This window comes from Schistocerca cancellata, chromosome 7 (assembly GCF_023864275.1).
Source record: "Schistocerca cancellata isolate TAMUIC-IGC-003103 chromosome 7, iqSchCanc2.1, whole genome shotgun sequence".
Lineage (NCBI taxonomy): Eukaryota > Metazoa > Arthropoda > Insecta > Orthoptera > Acrididae > Schistocerca > Schistocerca cancellata.
The window spans coordinates 598,186,206-598,210,622 of record NC_064632.1 but is presented as its reverse complement, the minus strand read 5'-3'; the positions used below and the strand labels follow the sequence as shown (position 1 = coordinate 598,210,622).

Here is a 24,417-nt window from a genome sequence, read left to right as displayed (position 1 = left end):
TCACAGGACAGGAGCTGTCTGCGCCGCCTCCCTGGACAGCGCGTGCGAAGCCGCTGACACCATTAACACCTGTGACGACTGCCACGATATAAGCAAAGCATGCCTCACCACTAGGTGTTTCTGGTGCTGTAACAAAACAGCGGCAACTGCATTCCAAAATATAATGCACAGCGCCGTCACCATGAATAAAACTAAGAATATCTGGTGGGCCGAAAGGACCTCCTAGGACAGGTTGCACAGTGCGGAGTAGACTCACCTCAGCTTCCGGTACCAGTCCGCAAGTGGTCGCCGCTGGCATCTCCCTTGCGCTGTAGCTCTCAGACACTGGTTGAGTTGGCGTAAGTTACTCCTCACAGGAAGAACGAGGCCCACATACCTGGCAACAGCGGTAAGTGCAATAGAACTTGAGAGCAGTGCTAACATGTATGTCCATTTCATTTCGATACTCAGAAATTTCAACGTCACAGCAGCTACACGTAGCGCGAGAGAGCCAGCAAACACCACTTTGCTGGAGATCCTCACCGCCGCACTGGAGAAATGGCACGACTCCAGGATACCACTTTCCCGATAAGACAAAAGACTGAGGATCCTCTGGTACTTGTGGATGTTTCGAAACAAGTCTGAAGCAATCGCTGTCACCGTGGTGGCATAAAATGTCATCATATAGGCAACCAACCACACACAGATGGTGGAATCCTTTTTTCTCGCGTTTGTAGCTTGCAACCAGCTTACCACATGTGCTGTTATTGCCACGTTAATGACGAGAACAACAGCTGCGTAAAGTGTACCAGCACGTGTCCTCCGTAGCTCGCACTTCTCAATGTCGGCTGTGAACGGCGTCAACCTGAAAATCCTGCAGGTGGCGTGGTATGGTGCTACTGACCTTAAGAGGTCTCTTATATTCGCCATTTCTACATCGGCTAGAACTCCAGGATACCTTCGTTACCTGTGATGAAAGAAAAAATTTCCCCACATATAGTAAACAAGACGCTAGCATTAGAAAGAGAATTACTCTGAAAACATCGACATGTGACTGATTAACAGAGTACACTCAGCCTTAAGATAGCACTTCAATGACAAATGAGTTTTCCTTGACTCATGAGGCATGATCAAACAGCACCTTCATAGTCTCTATTTTTCGACATCTGAAATCGATACAAAGATGCAACAATTATAACAAAACAGAACATTACCATCCAGTACAGATGCCGCACCTCTACAAACCGAAAATAGTGAAAATTAAGAACTCAAATCACTCTTTCTTGAGTATGATGTGTGGGTAAATTTTGGTTGTTTGATCGTATAAGTTCTTATGTTCATTTAAGAAATTCATATTCTGTTCCACCCATACACGAGTTTAGTAATTCAGATTTTATCGAAATTTTTTTTGCCAAAAGGGGCGACAAATAACTGAGCTTTTCCTTGTTAAAGTAATGCTGTCTTTTATTTTATTTTACTTCCATTTAGGTATAACTTTTTAATATAAGTTTTGTCATGTAATGTGGGGTAGTGTTGTGTACATAGTTCCACGTAGTCAGCGCATACACAACTTCCCCACTAGAGCACGCCCCACTAACGACAACAGAGCAGGCACAGCGCTCGTCTCCGCACTACGAGATGGCGCTGCCTTAGAGATGGACCAAATTCTCCTTCGGCCGGTCTGTGTATTAATATGTAACGCAACCAATGAGACTGCTGCTAACGTAGAACCTTTTCTCCTCGCGGATCACACTCGCGCAGTGATACCTGAACGCGCGAGGTATTATAACGAGTGTACAGACCTCCGATTAGTCAGTCTGCATTAGTCTGTACGAGTCTGCATTTATTTTCACCTGTCTGCACCAGTCTACACCGCTCTGGTACAGACTAATGTAGACTGGTACAGTCTATAGTCAAGTTTCAGTCTGCGCCTAATAAGATGATCATAGTCCTGTACATACCCACGAAGATAAATGAATATACACTTTGTCAAGTATCAGAGATATGTGAGAATAAGAATAACGTACCAAGACCAAAGGAACTTCAGATTTACAATTGTAAACAGCATCCAGAATCAAGTTATGTAATGTCTATACTTTTTATTATTTTCATAAATGTGTGTTAAAATTAATCAAGTTCTGTTTAAAGTTGGTCACCGTCAATCTGCTACTCTAAGCGTGCAAGTGGCAGTTCTATCGTCTGACCTAACGGCAGAAGATAAACACGCCACGATAAGACCACGAGACATATTGCTGACACTCGCCTACTTCGTTAGAGCGACAAGTCAAATAATCTGATGGTGTGTGTACCGAAGGTCTTACAGTATGCACACCACAGATAGTAGCAATCGTTTTCTGCTACTTTTTGCTACTTAAGATAGATGTAAAAATTTATTTTACTATGGTGTTCATGCTCGATTGTAAATGGATTTTTGTGTGAATTCAATCAATGGAATAACAATATGGGAAGAACAGATTGCTACTCACCATATAGAGGAGGCACTGAGATTCATACATGCACAATGAAAAACCTGCCTAAATACTGAGCTTTAAGGCAAAGTCCTCCTTCCAAAATAGAAATCACACACGTATTCGGACAAGCACAACTCCCACAGACATGGCCATTGTCTCTGAGCACTGAGGAACTGAGAGAGGGGAACGACTAGTTAGTTCCTGTGAACAAAATCCATTAGCAGGGGGTAACACATAATTTGAACACCACAAAAGGAGACGTTACACATGGATATCAAATTTGAATAGGGAAAGATACCAGTTGGGCTGAGTTTTAGGAACTGTTCGAAGAATGACTAAGCTTATCCGGGAGCGGATATAAATCCAGACCACAACCTAGTAGTGGGAGAAATACAAGTGAAGTTGAAATAAATCTGGAGAGGTAAAGCAAAAGAAAGACTAAACACACAAAGACTCAAAGAGGTAGGAAAGGCATCAGATTTGGAAAACAAACCCATGGAATAATGGGAAAGAGGTAGTGCTGATGAAAGTGTTAATGACAAATCGAAAAAAATGAGGGAAGGACTCATGGACTCTGCCAAAGAAGTACTAGGAATTACAGTATCCCAAAGTACCAGGAAAGAATGGATAACAAAACACATGTTCAAAACGATGGAAGAGCGGAGAAAGTGCAAAAATGTAGACACTGAAGAAGGCAAAAAGAGATACAGGAAGCTGAATAATGAATTAAGAAGAGAAACAGAAGAAGCAAGGGAAAATGTATGAAACAGAAATAGAGAAAATGGAGAAAGAGGGAAAGTATGAAATGATGTATAGACTGGATAGTGAGATAGTTTTTGAATGTAAAAGAAAGAGGAATAACATGGAAATAGAAAGAACGGATGGTGCTCTAGCAGAACAACCACAGGGGCATTTGAACAGACGTCAGGAATATATTGAATGTTTGTATAAGTGGGATGAAAAACGAAGCGAAATTAATGTTGATGAGGAGCAATATGTGCCGGAAGATGGAAATGGATTCACCATCTTGGAAGCAGCAGTAGAAAAGGTGCTGAAGGAAATGAAGAATAGGAAGGCATGTGGAATTGACGATATGCCAGAAGAACTGGTGAAGAGTCTGGGAAACAATGCAAGAAAAGAAGCAGTCTACGTCTGTAATGAGATATATGACAGAGGGGAATGGCCTGAGGACTTCCTGGCAACAGTTATGATACCAACAGAGAAAAAGAGAAACACTAAGAAATGTGAAGAGCATAGGACCATCAGTCTAATTTCTCATGCAGCTGAAGTGTTGCTGAAAGTGTTGAATAGAGGGCTATATGGCAGGCTGGATAGAGGGATTGCAGAGGAACAGTTCAGATTTAGAAGAGGAAAAAGGAACAAGAGATGCTATTGGCCTGTTAAGAACCATAGTTGAAAGATGTATGGAAAGTTTAGATAAACTCCATACACCCCAATATCAAATTCACTATGGAGACTGAAACGGTGGGTAAATTAGCTTTCCTTGACGTCTTGGTCAAGAGAAGGGCTGACGGCACAATAGGTCATGGGGTGTATCGGAAGACAACGCACACTGATCTGTATTTGCACGCAGACAGCTGCCACCACCCTTCACAGACGAATGGGGTACTTACAACTCTAGTACATAGGGCGCGCACTATCTCTGACGCAGAGAGTCTACCCCAGGAATTGGGACATCTGAGAACTGTATTTCGAAAAAATGGGTACTCAGAGCGGCAGAGTGGCGCACATCAGCCAACCAATCGTGAATTTCTACGGAGCCCGGTTGAACACGACGCGTACTCTTGTCCAAACTGAAACGAACAGTAGCTCGACGAGGAACAGATTTAGGAGACTCGACAGACACCATGGCGCGGGCAGAAAACACCGCCGCCAAGAGGAAAACGACAACAAACTGCGCTACGCAACTACGAGGTGACTCCGGCCGATACACCAACAAGACTGAGTAGCTTCGACACAAGTGGCGCTGCGACACAGGCGGAAGTTAACGACAACTTGCTCGCTCGACGCGCAAGGCGACACTGCGCCTAGACCGCTCGGCTAATCCCGCGCTGCCCAATATTGAAATAAGCCCTTCATATACTACGTGACTTGAAGTACAGAGCCAAAACAATATTTTCACTGCTCAGGAAAATCGATGGAAAACAAACTCCCCCATATGGGCAACGTCCGTGCCAAAGCCTGATCTGAAGACCTGAACGGAGCTTCAGGACCTTACGCTTGGCATTTGGCTCACAATCCTTCGTGCCACATATGGTCAGTTATTGATTGATATCAATTGTTCAAAGAATATTTCTGTCTTTCGCACTGCCAACTTTGTTTACTTTGGCGAAGAATTTGTGGTGAACGGTATGCGGGAGGTTCATCTATAATCTCTACCTCTCATATGGATTATGCACTTGTGTCTAAACATATAAGCTCTGTGAAAAGGTAAGCGACAGCTTTGGTCCTGCATACCTTTCTTCAGAACTACATAGCGCCCATTTCGATGACAATTGTCTGCACTCATAAGATCGTATGTCAATCATCACAATAGACGTAAAGCACTGACACCCTTTTTTATAAACTTCGTGTCAGTATCTACACACACTCTGTTTCAATGAATACTGTTGTGTTGGCAGAAGGGCCAACACCGTGTTACTAGTGGAGGCCGAAATGCACGCGTTTTAGCTCACGCAGGCTGGCGTGAGGAGGGAAGAACTATACTGACGTGAGGTCTGGAACATGACAAGGAATTAGAATTCAGAAAGCGGACGTAATTAGTTTGATACTCAACTTTAATCCATTTCTGATGAACGTCGCTCTTGACGGTACATGATTCACAATATTATCTGTTTAGAATACATTCATAGTAACTGATTATGGCGCCTTGCTAGGTCGTAGCAAATGACGTAGCTGAAGGCTATGCTAAACTGTTGTCTCTGCAAATGAGAGCGTATGTAGACAGTGAACCATCGCTAACAAAGTCGGCTGTATAACTAGGGCGAGTGCTAGGGGGTCTCTAGACTAGACCTGCCGTGTGGCGGCGCTCGGTCTGCAATCACTGATAGTGGCGACACGCGGGTCCGACGTATACTCACGGACCGCGGCCGATTTAAATGCTACCACCTAGCAAGTGTAGTGTCTGGCGGTGACACCACAAATACTCAATATTTCACAAGTAACAAATTTATGTTGCCCCATATGGATAGCGATTGCAATAAGTATTTGTCTTGATTACAACCTCAGTACAAAATTAAGTACTCACGTAAAACTGCTTTGACATCAGAGCGTGTGGCCATATGTACAAGTGAACTTGGCGTGAGTTAAACACCTACACACAAACAGTGCTTGTTTTGTATTGCGAGTTTCGTTTTGTGAAATACGGAGGACATCGATGCTGAGGTCTCTGACTGTGAGAAAAAATCTCGCAGAAACAGATGGAATTGCACGCAGTGAAAACTTTGCAGTAAAGCAGCATGTAGCACGTGAAAGCAACAATACCCAATTAAATGGCATTCCCGAACAAATTAAGCTGAAATCCAGATGAACCATGGTTCAAGATGCTGTTTGCTAACTGCCTATGGAACTGTCTACAACCAGGGATCATGTACAGTCTTAGATATAAAACCTGGCCCCAGTCCAGCTGCCACAAAGGCTGTCAGAATCGTTCAATCAAGATGGCCGCTCTAACCAGCCCCCCCTAACGTCTGGCCGTGTGCACTATCTGGCAACAATGTAGGATGCGAACGTGTATGGAGGAAGTGCTGTCACCCTCCACGAGCTGTCGCAGTGCTGTATATGCTCAGGGGCTAGTGTTAGGCACCGTCCAGTGTATGTATGAAGTTTCGAGTTCTAGTCCATTCCATTCCCTTAATTTTTAATAGCATTTAGATTGACTCAAATATAGTACGCTTCACCTTCTAGCCGGCAGCGGTGGCCGAGCGGTTCTAGGCGCCTCAGTCCGGAACGGCGGGATTGCTAAGGTCGCAGGTTCGAATCCTGCCTCGGGCATGGATGTGTGTGATGTCCTTAGGTTAGTTAAGGTTTAAGTAGTTCTAAGTTCTAGGGGACTGATGACCTCAGCTGTTGAGTCCCATAGTACTCAGAGCCTTCACCTTATAATCCAGTTGTAATAACAAAACCTTCCAGAAACTATTCTTCAAAACAGCTCTCGGCTGCGTCAAGATCAGAACAGTTTATGCTTGAGAGGTTCCTCGCCTTCAGTGGCCACTGGCTACCAGCCATATTCCAAATGCCACCTAACGCTGGTTGCCGTTAGCTGGGTGAATGTGGCACAGGGCTATGAGTGAATTAACGAGATGTGTCAGGAAAGCAATAAGACTGATTTTCCTATCTACCAATGTCTCTATTGCTTTCAAACCACGATATTTTCCTCTTCAGAGTACTTCCCTTCGTCAGATACACACCAGTGAAGTCGTTGTTCCAGTCTCGGTAGCGGCGCTGAAAGGCCTTTAACGTGCCGGGCACATTATTGACTGTGTTCTCCATAGTCCCAAAATACCAAAATAACGTCCTTTTTAGACCTTTTCCAGTTTAGGGCGAATAAAAAAGTCACAAGGACTCATATCAAGCGAAAACAGGAGCTGCTGAACGACAGGGGTCCCTTTTGAGGTCAAAAATTCCGTGATGGAAGTGGCCCTGTGGCATGGGGCATTGCCATGACGCAGCATCTACTTATCTGATGCGTCTGGTCTCCCTCGTGTAACCCTTTCCCTGAGTCTTTCAAAGACAGCTTTATACAACTTTTGGTTGCCAGTTCGACCAGGAGGAGCAGTCTCACAAGAACACACACATTTCCCTCGTTTTCGTTGGTTTATGAAACTGGTCTCCCTTAGCGAGATTCATCTTCAACGTGTTCTCGCTTTCCAAAAATGACTTGCGCCAATAAAAATCTTGGGCTTTGTATTGGAAATGTTCCCCATAGGCCTGTTTAAACTTGTCAAAGGTCACACACGTGGATTTCCCAGGTTCGACACAAAACGTAATGACATAACGTTGCTCTAAATTCCACTGTTCCGTTTTCGCAACACACAACAAGGATACTACTTCACTGATGGCACTCTCGAACATCCCCTGATGGCTGTATGGAGCTGAAACTCGGATGAGCATCTGGAAGGGATGAACACGTAGGTCTGCACAAGTAGAACGACACAGCGTTGCCAGATAGGTTCGCAGTGTTGTCAGTCTCATTGCTTTTCTCAATGAGATTTTCACTCTGCAGCAAAGTGAACGGAACAATGCGAGCGATCTGGTAACGCTGTGTTGTTGTTCTTATGTAGACCAATGCTTTCATCCCTCCCTGATAGTCAGAGTTACACCTCTGTACATACATTATGTGGTTTCTGAGAGTGCCATCAGTGGTGCCTTTTTATTGTCTGTTACGAAAATGGAACAGCGGAATTTTGAGCAACGTTATGCCATCAAGTTTGATGTTGAATTGGGGAATCCGCGAGTGTGACCTTAGATAACTAGAAACCGGTCCTTAGGAAACAATTCTATAAAGAGCGCAGGTTTTTCACTGTCGCTAATAGATTTAGGAAGACAGGGAACACGTTGAAGAAGCACTGTGCTCAGAGAGAGCCTTCAACTTCAAAATCCGACCAAAAGATCGAACGTGTGGGCTCTTGTGAGATTCTTCATCCACGACAAACCGTCAAGCAAGAGTTTCACAAAGGCGTCCTTTAAAAGCCAGGAAAAGGGTGAATCGAGTGAAAAGGGTGAATCGAGTGAGGCTTGACATTACAGGCAGGGGATGCTGCAGCATTATGACAACACTCCACTTCATGTGGTCACGTCCATCCCAGACTTTTGACCTCAAACGGCATTTCTGTTGTTCCATAACCCTTAGTATACACCTTATTAGAGACGCTGCCACTTTTTCTTTTCTCAAAACTGAAACATAATTTAAATGGGCGTAATTTTAGAACTCTGAACAATATTCAAAGGAGTGTGACAACCATGTTAAATGACCTAACAACTGAAGCCCTTCAGGTCTTATACCAAGACTGGAGTGACTCCACCGGAGTGCACCTCCTGAAGGGAACTACTTAGGAGTGGACAGTATTATTGTTTGAAAAAATTAAAACTATGATAGAAAAGTAATCAGACTGATGTTTCTTCTTACACATCTTGTATATGACATACACATACTTGGGCCAAACTGCTGGTACGAGGGTTGTATTCTCATAAACTGTACTTGTACAATACGTGTTCTTTGTATGCTATTTTTGCTTTTTGCGAGAATGCATTGAATGAAGTGTACAAGGAATTAATGCTTTACATTTTTCCTTTTCTTCGTTTAATATCATAACTTTGCATCGGTGTCAAAGCTTAAATTTATTCTGAACTTCTTTAGTCACAGTACTTTCCATCAAAAGCTAGAGCGATATTCTTTCCTTGTGCACTAGGTTAGCTTGTGTCATGAGGAAGAGGAAGCAAGACAACTCAGTCGGAAAAACAGCGCTCCACATCAACCCAGGAGGAACAAGACTACGAGGAAGACCGGCAAATAAAGGGATTGACAACGTCAGCGGTGACAAGCACGTTATTGAATTAACACCCGAAGATGTCAACGACAGGGAGAAATGAAGGAGATGTAGCAAAACAGCAGACCCCGCAAGTCGGGATTAATGCTTGGGAAGAAAGAGAGAGTAGGTCAGCTTGTATTATTTTTCCTGTCTGACGTTCTCTCTTATATATATGAAATTTTAAATGTGGATTAGACTGCAAATCAGTATCGTCACTAGCGTTTAACTAATGCAACTCTGAACAGGTTTATATGGATCTCAAGTGTGATGGTATACTTCGAAGCTATTACTGTGATAACCATTTTACCATGTACTTTTGTCCGTCTGTTTTCTTTCCTTCATTTCCGTTTTAAACTACATAAACTCCGTACATCCGAGCGCTAATACACTTCCAACAATGAAATGAATGCCTCACCCTTTCTGTTGGTGTTATGGGATCCACCTTTCTAATGGAGGGTTAAATAACAGAATTTTCGAAATGTATTTCTTGTTTTCTCAATTCCATAACTTGCATTGTTGTACATTACAAAATAACTTTGAGACTATAATTTACTTTTTCTGTACAATCACAGTTCTCACGCTTATGTGTACTTAGTTAATAGGCATAATAATAATCATTTAATATCTTACTTCCCATTCACACCATTATTCTACGACTACATATACATGGATATTCTGCAAATTACATTTAAGTGCCTGGCAGAGGTTTCATCGAACCACCTTCAGATTCTCTATTATTCCAATCTCGTATAGCGCGCGGATGGAATGAACAACTATATCTTTCCATACGAGCTCTGATTTCCCTTATTATATCGTGATGATCGTTTCTCCCTATGTAGGTCGGCGTTAACTAAATATTTTCGCATTCGAAGGAGAAAGTTGGTGATTGGGCTGGACATCATTAAAAGAAAGGCGTTTTTAGTTGCGACGGAATCTTCTCACAAAATTCCAAATCTTGTGTCATTTCTGTGACACTCTCTCCCACATTTCACGATAATACAAAACGTGCTGCACTTCTTTCAGCTTTTTCGATGTACTCTGTCAGTCCTATCTGGTACGTATCCCATACCGCGCAGCAGTATTCTAAAAGAGAACGGACAAGAGTAGTGTAGGCAGTCTCCTTAGTACATGTGATACATTTTCCAAGTGTCCTGCCAATAAAACGCAGTCTTCGGTTAGCCTTCCCCACAACATTTTCTATGTGTTCCTTCCAGTTTCAGTTGCCAATTTTCGCACCATACAGATTTATTTTCTAAATCGATTTGCAATTTGTTTTGATCTTCTGATGACTTCATTAGTCGATAAACTACAGCGTCATCTGCAAACAACCTCAGATTACTGCTCAGATTGTCTCCCAAATGGTTTATGTAGATAAGGAAAAGCAAAGGGCCTATAACACTACCTTGGGGAACGCAGAAATCACTTCTTTTTTACTCGATGACTCTCCGTCAATTACTACAAACTGTCACCTCTCTGACAGGAAATCGCAAATCCAGTCACATAACTGAGACGATATTCCATAAGCATGCAATTTCACTACGAGCCGCTTGCGTAGTACCGTGTCAAAAGCCTTCCGGAAATCCAGAAATACGGAATCGTTCTGAAATCCCTTGTCAATTGCACTCAATACTTCTTGTAAATAAAGGAACGATGTTTTCTAAACCCATGTTGACTGTGTGTCAATAGACCGTTTCCTTCGAGGTAACTCTCAATGTTCGAACACAATACATGTTCCAAAATCCTGCTGCATATCAACGTTAACGATATGGGCCTGTAATTTAGTGGATTGCTCCTACTTCTTGAATATTGGTGTGACCTGTGCAAATTTCCAGTCTATGGATACGGATCTTTGTCGAGCGAACGGTTGTATATGATTGTTAAGTATGGAGCTAATGCATCAGCAAACTCCGAAAGGAACCTAATTGGTATACAGTCTGGACCAAAAGGCTTGCTTTTATTAAGTGATCTAAATTTCTTCACTACTCCGAGGATATTCACTTCTACGTTACTCATGTTGGCAGCCGTTCTCGATTCGAATTCTGGAGTATTTACTTCGTCTTCTTTCGTGAAGGCATTTCGGAAGGCTCTGTTTAGTAACTCTGCTTTGGCAGCACTGTCTTGAGTAGTATCTCCATTGCAATCGCGCAGAGAAGGCACTGACGGTTTTTTGCCGCTAACATACTTCACATACCACCAGATTCTCTTTGGATTTTCTGCCAGGTTTCGAGACAAAGTTTCGTTGTGGAAACTGGCGATGTTTTACAGAACCTCGAAATTTAGCGCGGACTTCAATGAGAGATGCTTATAACAATCTTGGGGATTTTTAGTCTGTTTAAATTTGGCATGTTTGTTTCGTTGTTTCTGCAACAGTGTTCTAACCCGTTTGTGTACCAAGGAGGATCAGCTTCGTCGTTTGTTAATTTATTTGGTCTAAATCTCTCAACTGCCGCCGATACTGTTTCTTTGAATTCAAGCCACATCAGGTTTACACTTATATTATTAATTTGGAATGAGTGGAGATTGTTTCTCAGGAAGGCGTCAAGTTAATTTTTATCTGCTTTTCTGAGTACGTATATTATTGGTTTATTTTTGGACTATTTGGGGGTTACAATATTCAGTCTCGCTACGGGAACCCTGTGTTCAGTATTCCCTGCATCCGTTTTGATGCTCGTTATTTGTCACAGGATTATTTGTTGCTAAGATGTCAAGTGTGTTGTCACAACCGTTTACGATTCACGTGGGCCTATGAACTAACTGCTCGAAATAATTTTCAGAGAATGCGTTTAGCACAATTTCAGCTGATGTTTTATGCGTACCTCCGGAATTAAACATGTATTTTCGGCAACATATCGAGGGTACCACCAACTGTTTCCGTATGAGTCTGGTTCGAGTTTGAAATCAAACTCAAATTTTCTTTGAACCTTTCAGCAATTGCAGCATCTAAATTGGGAGGTCGGTAAAAGGATCCTATTATTATTTTATTCCGGTTGCCAACAATGACCTCTGCCCATACTAACTCACAGGAAGTATTTACTTCAGTTTCGCGACAAGTTAAACTATTTCTAACAGCAACAAACACGCCACCGCCAACAGTGTTTAGCCTATCCTTTCAGAACACCGTTAGGTTCTTCGCAAAAATTTCGGCTGAGCATATATCCGGCTTTAGCCAGCTTTCAGTGCCTATAACGGTTTAAGCATTGGTGCTTTCTATTAGCGCTTGGGGCTCTGGTACTTTCCCAACACAGCTACGACAATTTACAACTGTTATACCAATGGTTCCTCATCTACGTTCTTCCTGTGTTCGGCCTGCCCCTTTGTGCCTTAAGCCCTTCTTGTGAGTTCCCGAGATCCTGTAACCTAAAAAACCGCCCAGTCGACCCCACACAGTCGCTGCTACCCGTGTAGCAGCCTCCTGCGTATAGTGGACACCTGACCCAGTCAGCGGAACCCGAAACCCAACCACACTTTGGCACAGGTCGAGGGATCTGCAGCCTCCACGGTCGCAGAACGGTCTGAGCTTCTGATTCACACCCTCCACTCGGCTCTGTATCACAGGTCCGCAATCGGTCCTGTCGATTATGCTGCAAATGGTCAGCTCCGCTTTGTTCTTGCAAGCAAGACTGGCAGCGTTTACCACTTCTGTTAGCCGCTCGAAATCAGAGAGAATATCTTCTGATCCATAGTGACACACATAATTGGTACCGACAACCACCTGCAGTTGGCTGCATCCTTTGCTCTTCATGGCATCCGGGAGAACCCTTTCCACAACTGTAATGACTCCATCCGGTATGCACACGGATTGCACATTGGTTTTCTTTCCCTTCTTGTCAGCTAAGTCCCTAAGGGGCCCCAAAACGTGCATAAAGTTGGAGCTCCGAACTACCGATAATCCCACCCTCTGTGATTGCCCGGATTTGCAGGCTGAGTGGTTTCAAATTATTAAAAAAATTAGCAATAATTAAGGACAGTCGTAATAAGCATAATGACCACAGTTTTGTTTCGAAACTGTGTTTTAACTACCAGATAATTTCATAGTCCATAAGAAGCTGATGCCTTTCGACCACAGACGTATCGATAACCATGACTCACTATTGAAAGCTGCTGCCCGCTGCGGGTTTTTTACATAACATGGGCACGCAATGAAGCTCTGTACCTAATGGTCATTCTTATTTTTTTAAATTTATTTTTATGTTTCTCATAGAATTGCTCTTGCAAAAAATGGCTCTGAGCACTATGGGACTTAACATCTGAGATCATAAGTCCCCTCGAACTTGGAACTACTTAAACCTAACTAACCTAAGTATATCACATACATCCATGCCCGTGGCAGGATTCGAACCTGCGACTGTAGCGGTCGCGCGGTTCCAAACTGAAGCGCCTAAAACCGCTCGGCCACTGCGGCCGGCAATTGCTCTTATAGTGCATGGTGATTCAGTTAATTGGGCAACTGGCGAAGATAACAACATAAAACACGTAACGATAAATTGAATGTAAATGATGACATTCCTAGAGAATTCATATAAAAAGTTATCCTGCACTGCTTCAGCGTTTAGTAAGGAATTGCCCTCGGAATGAAAAACAATCTGAGTCACACCAATTTATTTTCCTTTCCCAGTATTGCATAATCACGATGGATCTAACAACAAATATGTGATACACGAGAAATGGTAGAATGTAAGACATATCTTGGTAGTGTATGAAAACCGCTGTAATTTAATTGAGTCGTGTCAACAAGGAGCGGCGCTGTACATTTACCAATGCTTTTCTGGATTCTAATCTGGTACGAAACTTGTGGGAAGGTTACTGCTTAAACAAGACAATTTTCCATAACTCGGCACACGCATTACTCTAAAAACTTTTACGCGTGTGGTGCGACACTAAACTCCAATCACAAAAGATTACCGTTTCATTCGTATTTCCACTTCCTCTGGGCGACAGCAGAATTTGTTATGAAAATTTTGCACTTACGTTTTTTTACCATACAGCGCAAAACACTGCTGTTGCCAGGCAAAACACCATCTTTACTCCACCAAAACGACCACCTTTAACTGACTCTGTTGTGTGTTACAACCATTCAGCTTAATATTTCCCAGTTGGAAATTCTAACGAGAATAGCTGTAATTAAAACTTTCTTCACTTCTAGGTCGTCGTTTTGTACAATGATTAGTACAAATTTTAGAGTACGGTATGTTTCCCGTGTGAAAGAAAAAATGGAATTATTGTTACTTTTTACTCAGAACTTGCATTGTATATAAAATTTATTTACCACCTACTAAGTTTCATGGCTTTACCTCAGACTATTCCTAAGCCGTGACGTCTCTTTGTTGGTGATGATGTAGACATATAGCATTCAGAAAGGGAAATCATCAAATAAATGAGATGAAACACGTGGTCACCACACACACACGCGCGCACACACACACACACGCGCACACACACACACACACACACACACACACACACACACACCACACACACACACTCAAATAGGTTTTCGAATGAACAGCTTCAATTATCCTGAAACTATATTCATTAAATGTAAAGATCGAATAGAAGGCCATTTACATATGAGATTCTATTAAATATTACATGCTTTTTAACTCGTCGGCAAAAAGCCAACTAATAATTTCTCGGAGAGTGTTAACAATTTTAGATCGATCCTATTTACGGCAAAGTTAAATTCAGTTTTCGACACACATATTATAGTTGGATGTCAATTAAGCTCGAAGCTCACATTTTGATAACGGGTGTGGTTAGTTATTCACACAGACAACTAAGACAAACAGTGTAAAAGAAGCCTCAAATACTTTCTGCGCGGCTGCATGCGGGTTTCGCATGTCACTTGCGAGAATCTCCACACCGGTTTAATACTCTGAAATGATTACAATTGCTCTTCTTGGTCACGGAGTCTATGTGACGGCTTCACTTTCATCCTCCAAAGCGATAACATCGAAGCCACGGCACACGCAACAATAAATGACAGTTGACGATCGCTGAAGTCATATCCGCGAAAACGCAACCCTTCAGCCGGAGCGCGTCGGGAGGTATTGCTGTCGCTGTGCCCGAGGCGAAGAGGAAGCCGTACTGCGTGCCGTGGCACGAGGACGGAAAGGTGAGTGATGTGTTGCACACGGTTTCAGGTGAGATACGTAGCAGTGGAAAGCGCACTGATTGGAAGTTGCAGAATTAGGATGCTGTGTGCACCGCCACACTTTCATGACACGCCTTTAGTATGGACTCAGCGACTTCGGAAGTTTCATTCAGCGATATTACTTATTATGAGAGACAAAGATACTGAAGCATAGTGTAGTCGTCATTTCTATGCTTGAAATGCGGGGCGATTTGCGTGGTTTTGTTTGCTATGCTGTTCGTAAATAGACGAAATGTAAAAGACGTTATATATGACTCTCAAAATTCCCTTATCGTCGATACACAATTCGAAGTGCTAGGATTTAATCACTGTAGCTTCCATTTTGTATCTATTTTGCGTGTCATTAATAATTTGATGAACTGACGTGAACTTATAGCGTGTGCAACTCAACCGTTGTACGTTCCTGTTGGTAATTCGTTGTCGTACGTCGTAGCCAGTCTGATTTTCAATTGCTACTGTGTACCATCACCAGTCCCTTCGGTATTTTTCCGACTATATCTCCATTTACGAAATTGTGGCTAAAAATTTCTCCGAGTGAAAGAAAGTATAAATCAACTTCGTTTATGAAACACAGAAAGTTACGAAGAAGCAGTGTCGTTCTTTATCCACATCCGATTAATTATTCATCGCGTTCACTTCCTACCATTTTTCACGGGAACTCTTCCAATAAAAAGGCCATACGCAGGGTAAGTGCACCTTTACCTTTTCTTGTGCATCTCACACGTCAAACTACCGTTGCATATGTGGTTGACTTGTAATCTTTGTTCATGTTTATATCAGCAGACACGGGTTGTAATGTCATTTGCCTAACATCAGTAATATTACAATGTTCGCAGCAAATATGAGTAAGAAATACTTCTAGTGTTTCATTTATTCCTAAATTCCAGTTTTATAGATAAAGTCAAGAAGATTGTACATCCAAAAATTGGCCATACGATCAAGTCTGAACGTAATGGGTGGGGTATCCATGACCACAGACTTAACATTAACTTTGTAACCACAGTCAGGAATGCGATCTCTCCATCCCCTCTACCCAATAACGGTTAAACAAAAATGCGTTACGTCAATGGATACACTTCACATCATCATATTCCTTTCAAGAATTAAGCTATTGCCCCTTCCAAACCTAACAAACAGAATCATTTCAATCTTTTCTGAAGTCCTCCAACAACTCTTTTCCCATTCGAATTGTAGTTCACGATTTTCTGTAGAACCTGGAATTCTCATGAGGTTCTGTGTCTATTTTTCAAGATCCATTTGATTTTTATGTTGAAAATATTTAATTCTGTTCCTTCATTTCCAATCACGTCTCTGTTCTTTCTTTTCATGGTCTCCAAAGTTTCATTTACATAGTGTAACAAAGTAATCACCATCATCCATCATCATTAATTTGCTTTGGGCCTTTGTCACACTTCAGCGTGGGGTCGGCCTTGTTACCATGGATCTGGCGATGTTAGGGTCAGAGGGTGGCCAGATGCTCTTCCTGCTGTACCCCGTACTGGTGTACGCCAGCTCCGTGTGTCTAGTGTAAGCCATTGTAGTGCGAACGTTTTCAAATGTCTGCGAGTAGTTTATCTGCGGCGTTAGGGGTGCGAGCCCAGCATCCACCTACTGGGATGTGGAAAACCGCCTAAAAACCATATCCAGGCTGACTGGCCCTCGTCGGTGATCTGCCGGGGGGATTCGATCCAGGGCGGGCGTGCCTTCCCGAGTCCAGGGAGCAGGGCATTAACGCCCTTGAGTAATCCAGCAGCTCTAACGAAGTAATCACCCTCACTTTATAAAATTTCGTACTGGTTTCTTTTTGCACTTTGGGGGTCATTTTTCTGTTATGGGTTCCAAAGACAATTCGAATGTGCATTAATTTGAGAATAAAATTTTCAGATCGTCGCCTAAGTAACAGGTTTGAAACACTGGTTCTAAAAGTGAATGATATAAAATAGTTTTTGTCTCACTGGATATTTTCTTCGGAATGCCATTATTTTTGTTATATAGCTAGAAACTTTTAGATTGCAAACTCATAGACAGGTCTGATACGGGATATGCATGTAAAACATACTTAAGCTGAACTGTAAATTTCAAGTCAAGTGGAGAAACATATTCACCTTTAGAAATAACGTAACATAGAAATAACCTGCAGTGGTGCATCGGAATCTACTACTAGACCCCCTTACAGGTTCAAAGCACAGACCGTTTGAAGCGTTACTCCCCCTGGACAGATGTCGGTATTGTGCCTTTTGTGTGAAGCTACAAGGGTTACAGTAAACTTGCATTGATGCATCAGAATCTAATACTTGTCTCCCAGGAAAGGTACAAAGCACAGACTGTTTGAAGCGTTACTCCCCCGGGACAGAAATCGTCATTGTGCCTTTTGTATTCAATCCCGATGCAATTTCTGTATTCCATCGTCAGTGTGAAGGTCCAAGGGTTACGGTAAGCTTGTAGTGGCGCATCGTAATCTACTTCTGGACCCCCAGGAAATGTCCCAAGCACATTCTGTTTGAAGCGTTGCTCCCCTTGGACAAAAGTCGGCATTGTGCCTTTTGTGATCAATCACGATGCAATTTCTGTGTGTCAGTGTTTCATCGTCAATGTGAACGTCCAAAAGTTAAAGTAAACCTGCTGTGGTGAATCAAAATATACTACTGGACTCCCAGCAAAGGTTTGAGTCACAGCATTTTAGAACCGTTATTCCCCTGGACAGAAGTATGCATTGTGCCTTTTGTATTCAATCCCTATGCAATCTCTGCGTTTCATCGTCAGTGTGAAGGTCAAAGGGTTCCAGTAAACCTGCAGTGGTGCATCGGAATCTACTATTGGATTATCAAGAAAGGTTCAAACAAAGACTGCTTGCAGCGTTACTCCCCTTGGACAGAAGTCGGCATTGTGCCTTTTTTAGTCAATCCCGATGCAATATCTGTGTTTTATCATAAATGTACAAGGGTTACAGTAAACCTGGAGTGGTGCATCGGAATCTACTACGGCAATCCCAGAAAAGGTACAAATCACGGACTGTTTGAGGCCTTACTCCCAATGGATGGAAGTGGTCATTGTCTCTTTTGTATTCAATCCCGATGCAATTGCTGTGTTTCATCGTCAATGTGAAGTTCGAAGAGTTACAGTAAGCTTGCCGTGGTGTTTCAGAATCTAATACTGGTCTCCCAGGAAGGTTTCCAACACAGAGTGTTTAATGTGTTACTACTCCTAGACAATAGTCGGCATTTTGCGTTTTGTAATCAACCCCGATGAAATTTCTGTGTTTCATCGGCAATGTGGAGGTAAGTACTTCTGGACTCCCAGGAAAGGTTCAAAACACAGACTGTTTGCATCGGGATGGAATACAAAACGCATAATGCCGATATTGTCCAGGGGGTGTAACGTTTCAATCTCTGTGTCTCATCGTCAATGTGAAGGTCCGAATGTTACACTAAACCTGCTGTGATACATCGAAATCTAATTCTGGACTCCTAGCAAAGGTTCCAACACACACTGTTTGAAGCGATACTCCCCCAGGACAGAAGTTTGCATTGTGACTTTTGTATTCAATCCCGATGCAATCTCTGTCTTTCATCGTCAATGAAAACGTACAAGGGTTACAGTGGGGCTCCAGTCCTGTACAGGAGTCTAATACTAGATCCCCATAAAAGGTTCAAACAACAGACTGTTTGAAGCCTTACTCTCCTTGAACAGAAGTCGCCATTGTACCTTTCTTATTAAATCACGATGCAATATCTGTATTTCATCGTCAATGTGAAGGTCCACAGGTTACAGAAAACTTACAGTGGTGCAACGGAAACTCATACTGGACTCCCAGGAAAGATTCAATCACAATTTGAGGCGTTTCTCCCCCTGGACCAAAGTCGGCAGTGTGCATTTGGATTGAATCCCGATTCAGTATCTGTGTTTCATCGTGAATGTAAAGGTCCAAGGGATACAGTGAGACTCCAGTCGTGTATCGGAATCTATTACTGGATTCCCATGAAATTTTCAACCACCAGACTCTTTGAAGCCTTACTCCCCCTTGACAGTAGTATTCATTGTTTCTCTAGTATTCAGTCCCAATGGAATTTCTGTGTTTCATCGGCAATGTGAAGGTCCAAGGGTTACAGAAAACCTTCAGTAGTGCATTGGTGTCTAATGCTGGACTTTAAGGATAGTTTAAATCACAGACTGTCAGAGGCGTTATTGCCCCTGGACGTAAGTCGGCATGTGCTTTTTGTATTCAATCCCGATGCAATCTCTGTGTTTCATCGTCAATGTAAACCTACAAGGGTTACAGTGTGTCTCCAAACGTGTATCGTAATCTATTACTGGATTCGCATGAAAAGTTCAAACAACAGGCTGTTTGAAGCCTTACTCCACTTGGACAGATGTCGTCATTGTACCTTTCCTGCTCAGTCAAGATGCAATCTCTGTGTTTCATCGTAAATGCAAAGGTCCAAGTGTTACAGTGAGCCTTCAGACGTGTATAGGAATCTATTACTGGTTTCTCATTAAAGTTTCAATCACAGATTGTTTGAGGCGTTACTCCCCCTGGACAGAGGTCGGCATTGTTCCTCTTGTATTCAGTCCAGTTGCAATTTCTGAGTTTCATCGTCAATAGAAACGTAGGAGGGTTGCAGTGTGCCTCAAGTCGTGTGTCGTAATCTATTAGTAGAATCCCATGGACGGTTTAATCCACAGACTGTTTGAAGCCTTACTCCCCATGGATAGAAATCGTCATTGTTCCTCTTGTATTCAATCACAATGCAGTTTCTGTGTTTCATCGTCAATGTAAAGGTCCAAGGGTTACAGTGAGCCTCCAGTCGTGTATCGGATTCAGTTACTGGATTCGCATGAAAGGTTCAAACAACAGACTGTTGAAGCATCACTCCCCCTTGACAGAAGTTGTCATTGTTCCTCATGTATTCAATCCTGATACAATTTGTTTGTGTCATCGTCAATATGAGGGTCCAAGGGTTACAGAACACCTACAGTGGTGCATTGGAATCCAATACTAGACTCCCAGGAAAGTTTCAATCACAGACTGTCTGAAGCGTTACTCCCCATGGACAGAAGTTGGCATTGTGCCTTTTGGGTTCAATCCCGATGAAATCTCTGTGTTTCATCGTCAATGAAAAGGTCCAAGGGTTACAGTGAGCCACCATTCGTGTTTCGTAATCCATTCATGGATTCCCATGAAAGGTTCAAATCACAGACTGTTTGAAGCCAGACACCCCCTGGACAGAAGTCGTCATTTTTCCTCTTGTATTCAATCCCGATGCAATTTCTGTGTTTCATGGTCAATGTGAAAGTCCAGGGGTTACAGAAAACCTGCAGTGGTGCATCGGGAACAAATACTGGACTCCCAAGAGAGTTTCAGTCACAGACTGTTTGAGTCGTTTCTATCCCTGGACAGAAGTCGGCATTGTGCGTTTGGATTCAATCCTGAAGCAATCTCTGTGTTTCATCGTCTATGTAAAGGTCCAAGGGTTACAGTGAGCCTCCAGGTCTGTATAGGAGTCTATTACTGGATTCCCATGAAAGGTTCAAACCACAGACTATTTGAAGCCTTACTCCAAATGGACAGAAGTCGCCTTTGTTCCTCTTTTATTCAATCCCGATGGAATTTCTTTGTTCCTTCGTCATTGGGAAGGTCCAAGGGTTACAGAAAACATGCAGTGGTGCATCGGCAACTAATACTGGACGCCCAGGAAAGTTTCAATCACAGACTGTTTGAGGCGTTACTGCCCCTGGCCAGAAGCCGGCATTCTTCCTCTTGTATTCAATCCTGATGCAATGTCTCTTTTTCATCGACAACATGTGTGTCAAAGGTTTACAGAAAACCTACAGTGGTGCATCGGATTCTAATACTGGACCCTCTTGAATGTTTCAATCACAGACCGTTTGAGGCATTACTCCCTTTGGGCAAATGTCGGCATTGTTTCTTTTGCATTCAATCCTGATGCAATTTCTGTGTTTCATCGTCAATGTAAACGTCTAAGGGTTATAGTGAGCCTCCAGTCGTGTATCGGAATCTATTACTGGATTCCCATTAAAAGTTCAAATCATATACTCTTTGAAGCCTTATCCCCCCTGGACAGAAGTCGTAATTGTTCCTCTTGTATTCAATCCCGATGCAATTTCCTTGTTTCAGCGTCAATGTAATGGTTCAAGTGTTACAGTAAGAATCCACTCGTGTATCAGAAGCTATTACTTGATTCCCATGAAAGGTTCAAAGCACAGACTGAAGACTTACTCCCCCTGGACAGAATTCGTTTTTGTTCCTGTTGTATTGAATCCCGATGCAATGTCTCTGTTTCATCGTCAATATGTGGGTCCAAGGGTTACAGAAAACCTGCAGTGCTGGACTCCCAGGAAAGTTTCAATCAAATACTGTTTGAGGCGTTACTCCCCCTGGACAGAAGTCCTCATTGTCCTCTTGTATTCAATCGCGATGCAGTTCCTGTCTTTCATCGTCAATGTGAAGGTCCAAGGGTTACATAAAACCTGCAGTGTTGCATCGAAAACTAATACTGGACTCGCAGGAAAGATTCAATCGCAGGTTGTTTGAGGCGTTACTATCCCTGGACAAAAGTCGGCATTGTTGCTCTTGTACTCAATCCCGATGCAATTTTTGTGTTTCATCGTCAATATAAATGTCCAAGGGTTCTCTCTCTCTCTATTCGTTTAGTCGGTTCCGAGTCTTCGTTACCCCATGAACCAAATTACGCCACTTTTTCCTGTCTTGTACTTTCTCCCGTAGACCTTCCAGTTTGGAACACATTGCTTCTGTGATGCCATCGATCCATCTCATCCTGTGACGTCCTCTTCTTCTAGTTCCTTCAATCTTCCCCAGCATTAATGTTTTTTCCAACGAGGAATGCCTTCGCATTGTGTGTCCGAAGTAGGTCAGCTTTTGTTTTAACATTAGACCTTCAAGGGAGAAATGTGGTTTTATTTGCTCCAATATTGATCTGTCGGTTCTCTTTGCAGTCCATGGAACTCTGAGAAGTTTCCTCCAACACCACAATTCGAAGGAGTCAATTCTTCGCCTTTCAGCCTTTCTAATGGTCCAGGTCTCACATCCGTACATCACAACTCGAAAGACGAATGTCCTCACAACTCGGATCTTTCTTGCTAGTCTTATATCTCTGGAACTTATAACCTTGTCAAGGTTTGACATCGCCTTCTACCGAGCAACAGGCGTCTCCGGATTTCATGGCTGCAGTTGCCATCAGCAGAGATCTGGGAACCGAGATAACTGAATGTGGTCACTACCTCCATAGTTTCTCCTGCTATATCCCACGAATTGGTAGGTGTAGTTGCCATAATTTTCGTTTTCTTCACGTTCAGCATAAGACCGGCCTTTTCACTTTCGTCTTTCACCTTCAGTAAGAGTGTTCTCAATTCTTCTTCACTTTCTGCCAACAGGATCGTATCATCCGCGTACCTGAGGTTGTTTACATTTATTCCAGCTATTTTAATTCCTGTTTCTCCTTCAACTAGCCTCGCATTCCTCATAACATTTTCTGCATACAGATTTAATAAGTACGGTGACAGTATGCAGCTTTGCCGGACCCCTTTCTGAATCTTTATCCATTTCGTTGTTCCATACATAGTTCTCACCGTGGCTTCTTGGTCAAGGTATAAACTCCGTATCAGATGAATGAGGTGATCTGGTACACCCATGTTTTTCAGTACGTTCCATAATTTGTTGTGATCGACGCAGTCAAAGGCGTTGGCGTAGTCAACAAAGCAGAGGTACACATCTTTCTGGAATTCTCTCGCTTTTTCCATAATCCACCGAATGTTAGCAATTTGATGTCTAGTTCCTCTTCCTATCCTAAATCCAGCTTGTTCTTCTGGTAGCTCTCGATCTAGATATTGGCGAAGTCTATTTTGTATGGTTTTCAACATAAGTTCGAAAGAATGCTCAGATTACCGAACAATCGCACTTATTTCACATGCTAGCAAAGTTCTCTTCTTTGGAATGGGGATGAATACTGATCTTTTCCAGTCTTCTGGCCACTGCTGCGTGATCCATATTTTTTGACATATTGAGTGCAGCACTTTCACTGCATCCTTTCCAGTGACTTTAAACAATTCTGCTGGTATTTCGTCATGTCCACTAGTTTTGTTATCAGTCATATTTTCAAGGGCCCATTGGATTTCGCTCTCCAAAATATCTGGCTCTAGTTCTAAATTAACATTAACATCAGCAGTAGGAGCCCTGTCATTATGCAGTCCTTTCTTGTATAGGTCTTCTACATATTCTGCACATATTTCCTTAACATCCTCTGCTTCACTCAGATCTTTCCCATTTCTATCTTTTATCATTCCAATTTTTGCCTGCAATTTTCCTTTAATTTCTCTAACTTTCTTATAAAGATCTCTTGTCTTCCCCATTCCATTACTATCTTCAACTTCCTTGCACTCTTAATTAAAGAATACATTTTTATCTCTTCTAGCTAATTTCTGAAAATCTTTATTTAATTCAAACATAGCTGATCTATCTCCCTTGATTTTTGATTTCCTTCATTCTTCTGCAACTTTCAGTGCCTCAACTGATAGCCATCTAGTCTTCTTACTGTTCCTTTTCTTGGGAATGTGTTTCTCTGCGGCCTCCTTGACAGTATTAGCTACTTCTGTCCACATCTCTTGCGAGCTTTTGTCCTCCAGCTGTAATACATTAAATCTGTTTTGTACCTCTACAGCATAGTCGGAGGGTATAGAGTTAAGGTCGTATCTGCAAGTTGGGATACTTTTTGCTGCATTCTGAAGTTTCAGCCGAAACTTTGCAATCAGGAGCTCATGATCTGATCCGCAGTCAGCCCCAGGTCTTGTTGTAGCTGACTGAGCCGCGCTCTTCCACCTCTGATTACAAAGTATCTAATCAATTTGGTTCTGGTGTTGGCCATCTGGTGAAGTCCAGGTATATAGGCTTCGTTTTGGTAGTTGAAACAGTGTATTAGTAATTATCAATGAATTTTCTTGGAAGAATTCTAGGAGTCTCTGTCCAGCTTCATTTGTTGTACCAAGACCATATTTCCCTGTTATACCTTCTACAGCTTGATTTCCCACTTTTGCATTCCAATCTCCAACTATGAAGACGATATCCTTTTTTGGTGTTGACAGTAGTAATTTTTGTAAATCTCCATAGAACTGCTCAATAATTTCCTTTCCACCATCGGTTGTTGGTCCATAAACTTGAATTACTGTGATGTTGAGGGGCTGACCTTGAAGTCTGATGGACATCATTCTATCATTTTTATATTTGCATCCC

General features: G+C 42.5%; 1 protein-coding gene across 1 annotated transcript; it reads right to left on the bottom strand.

The window, feature by feature from the left end:
* Positions 1–23,540, bottom strand: LOC126092932 (uncharacterized). Its single transcript, XM_049908662.1, has 2 exons — positions 23,205–23,540; positions 1–126 (listed from the first exon to the last, which is right to left on the bottom strand). Exons 1-2 carry the CDS (start codon positions 23,538–23,540, stop codon positions 1–3), a joined length of 462 nt encoding a protein of 153 aa, XP_049764619.1.
* Positions 23,541–24,417: the final 877 nt, after the last annotated feature.

Coding starts and splice junctions, on each gene's coding strand:
- LOC126092932 (XM_049908662.1), bottom strand. CDS start 23,540: ATGGGGAAGACAAGAGATCTTTATAAGAAAGTTAGAGAAATTAAAGGA. Junction 127..23,204: donor CTGGAAAGGATGCAGTGAAA/GTGCTGCACTCA, acceptor GTTTTGTTACAG/CACCAGAAACACCTAGTGGT.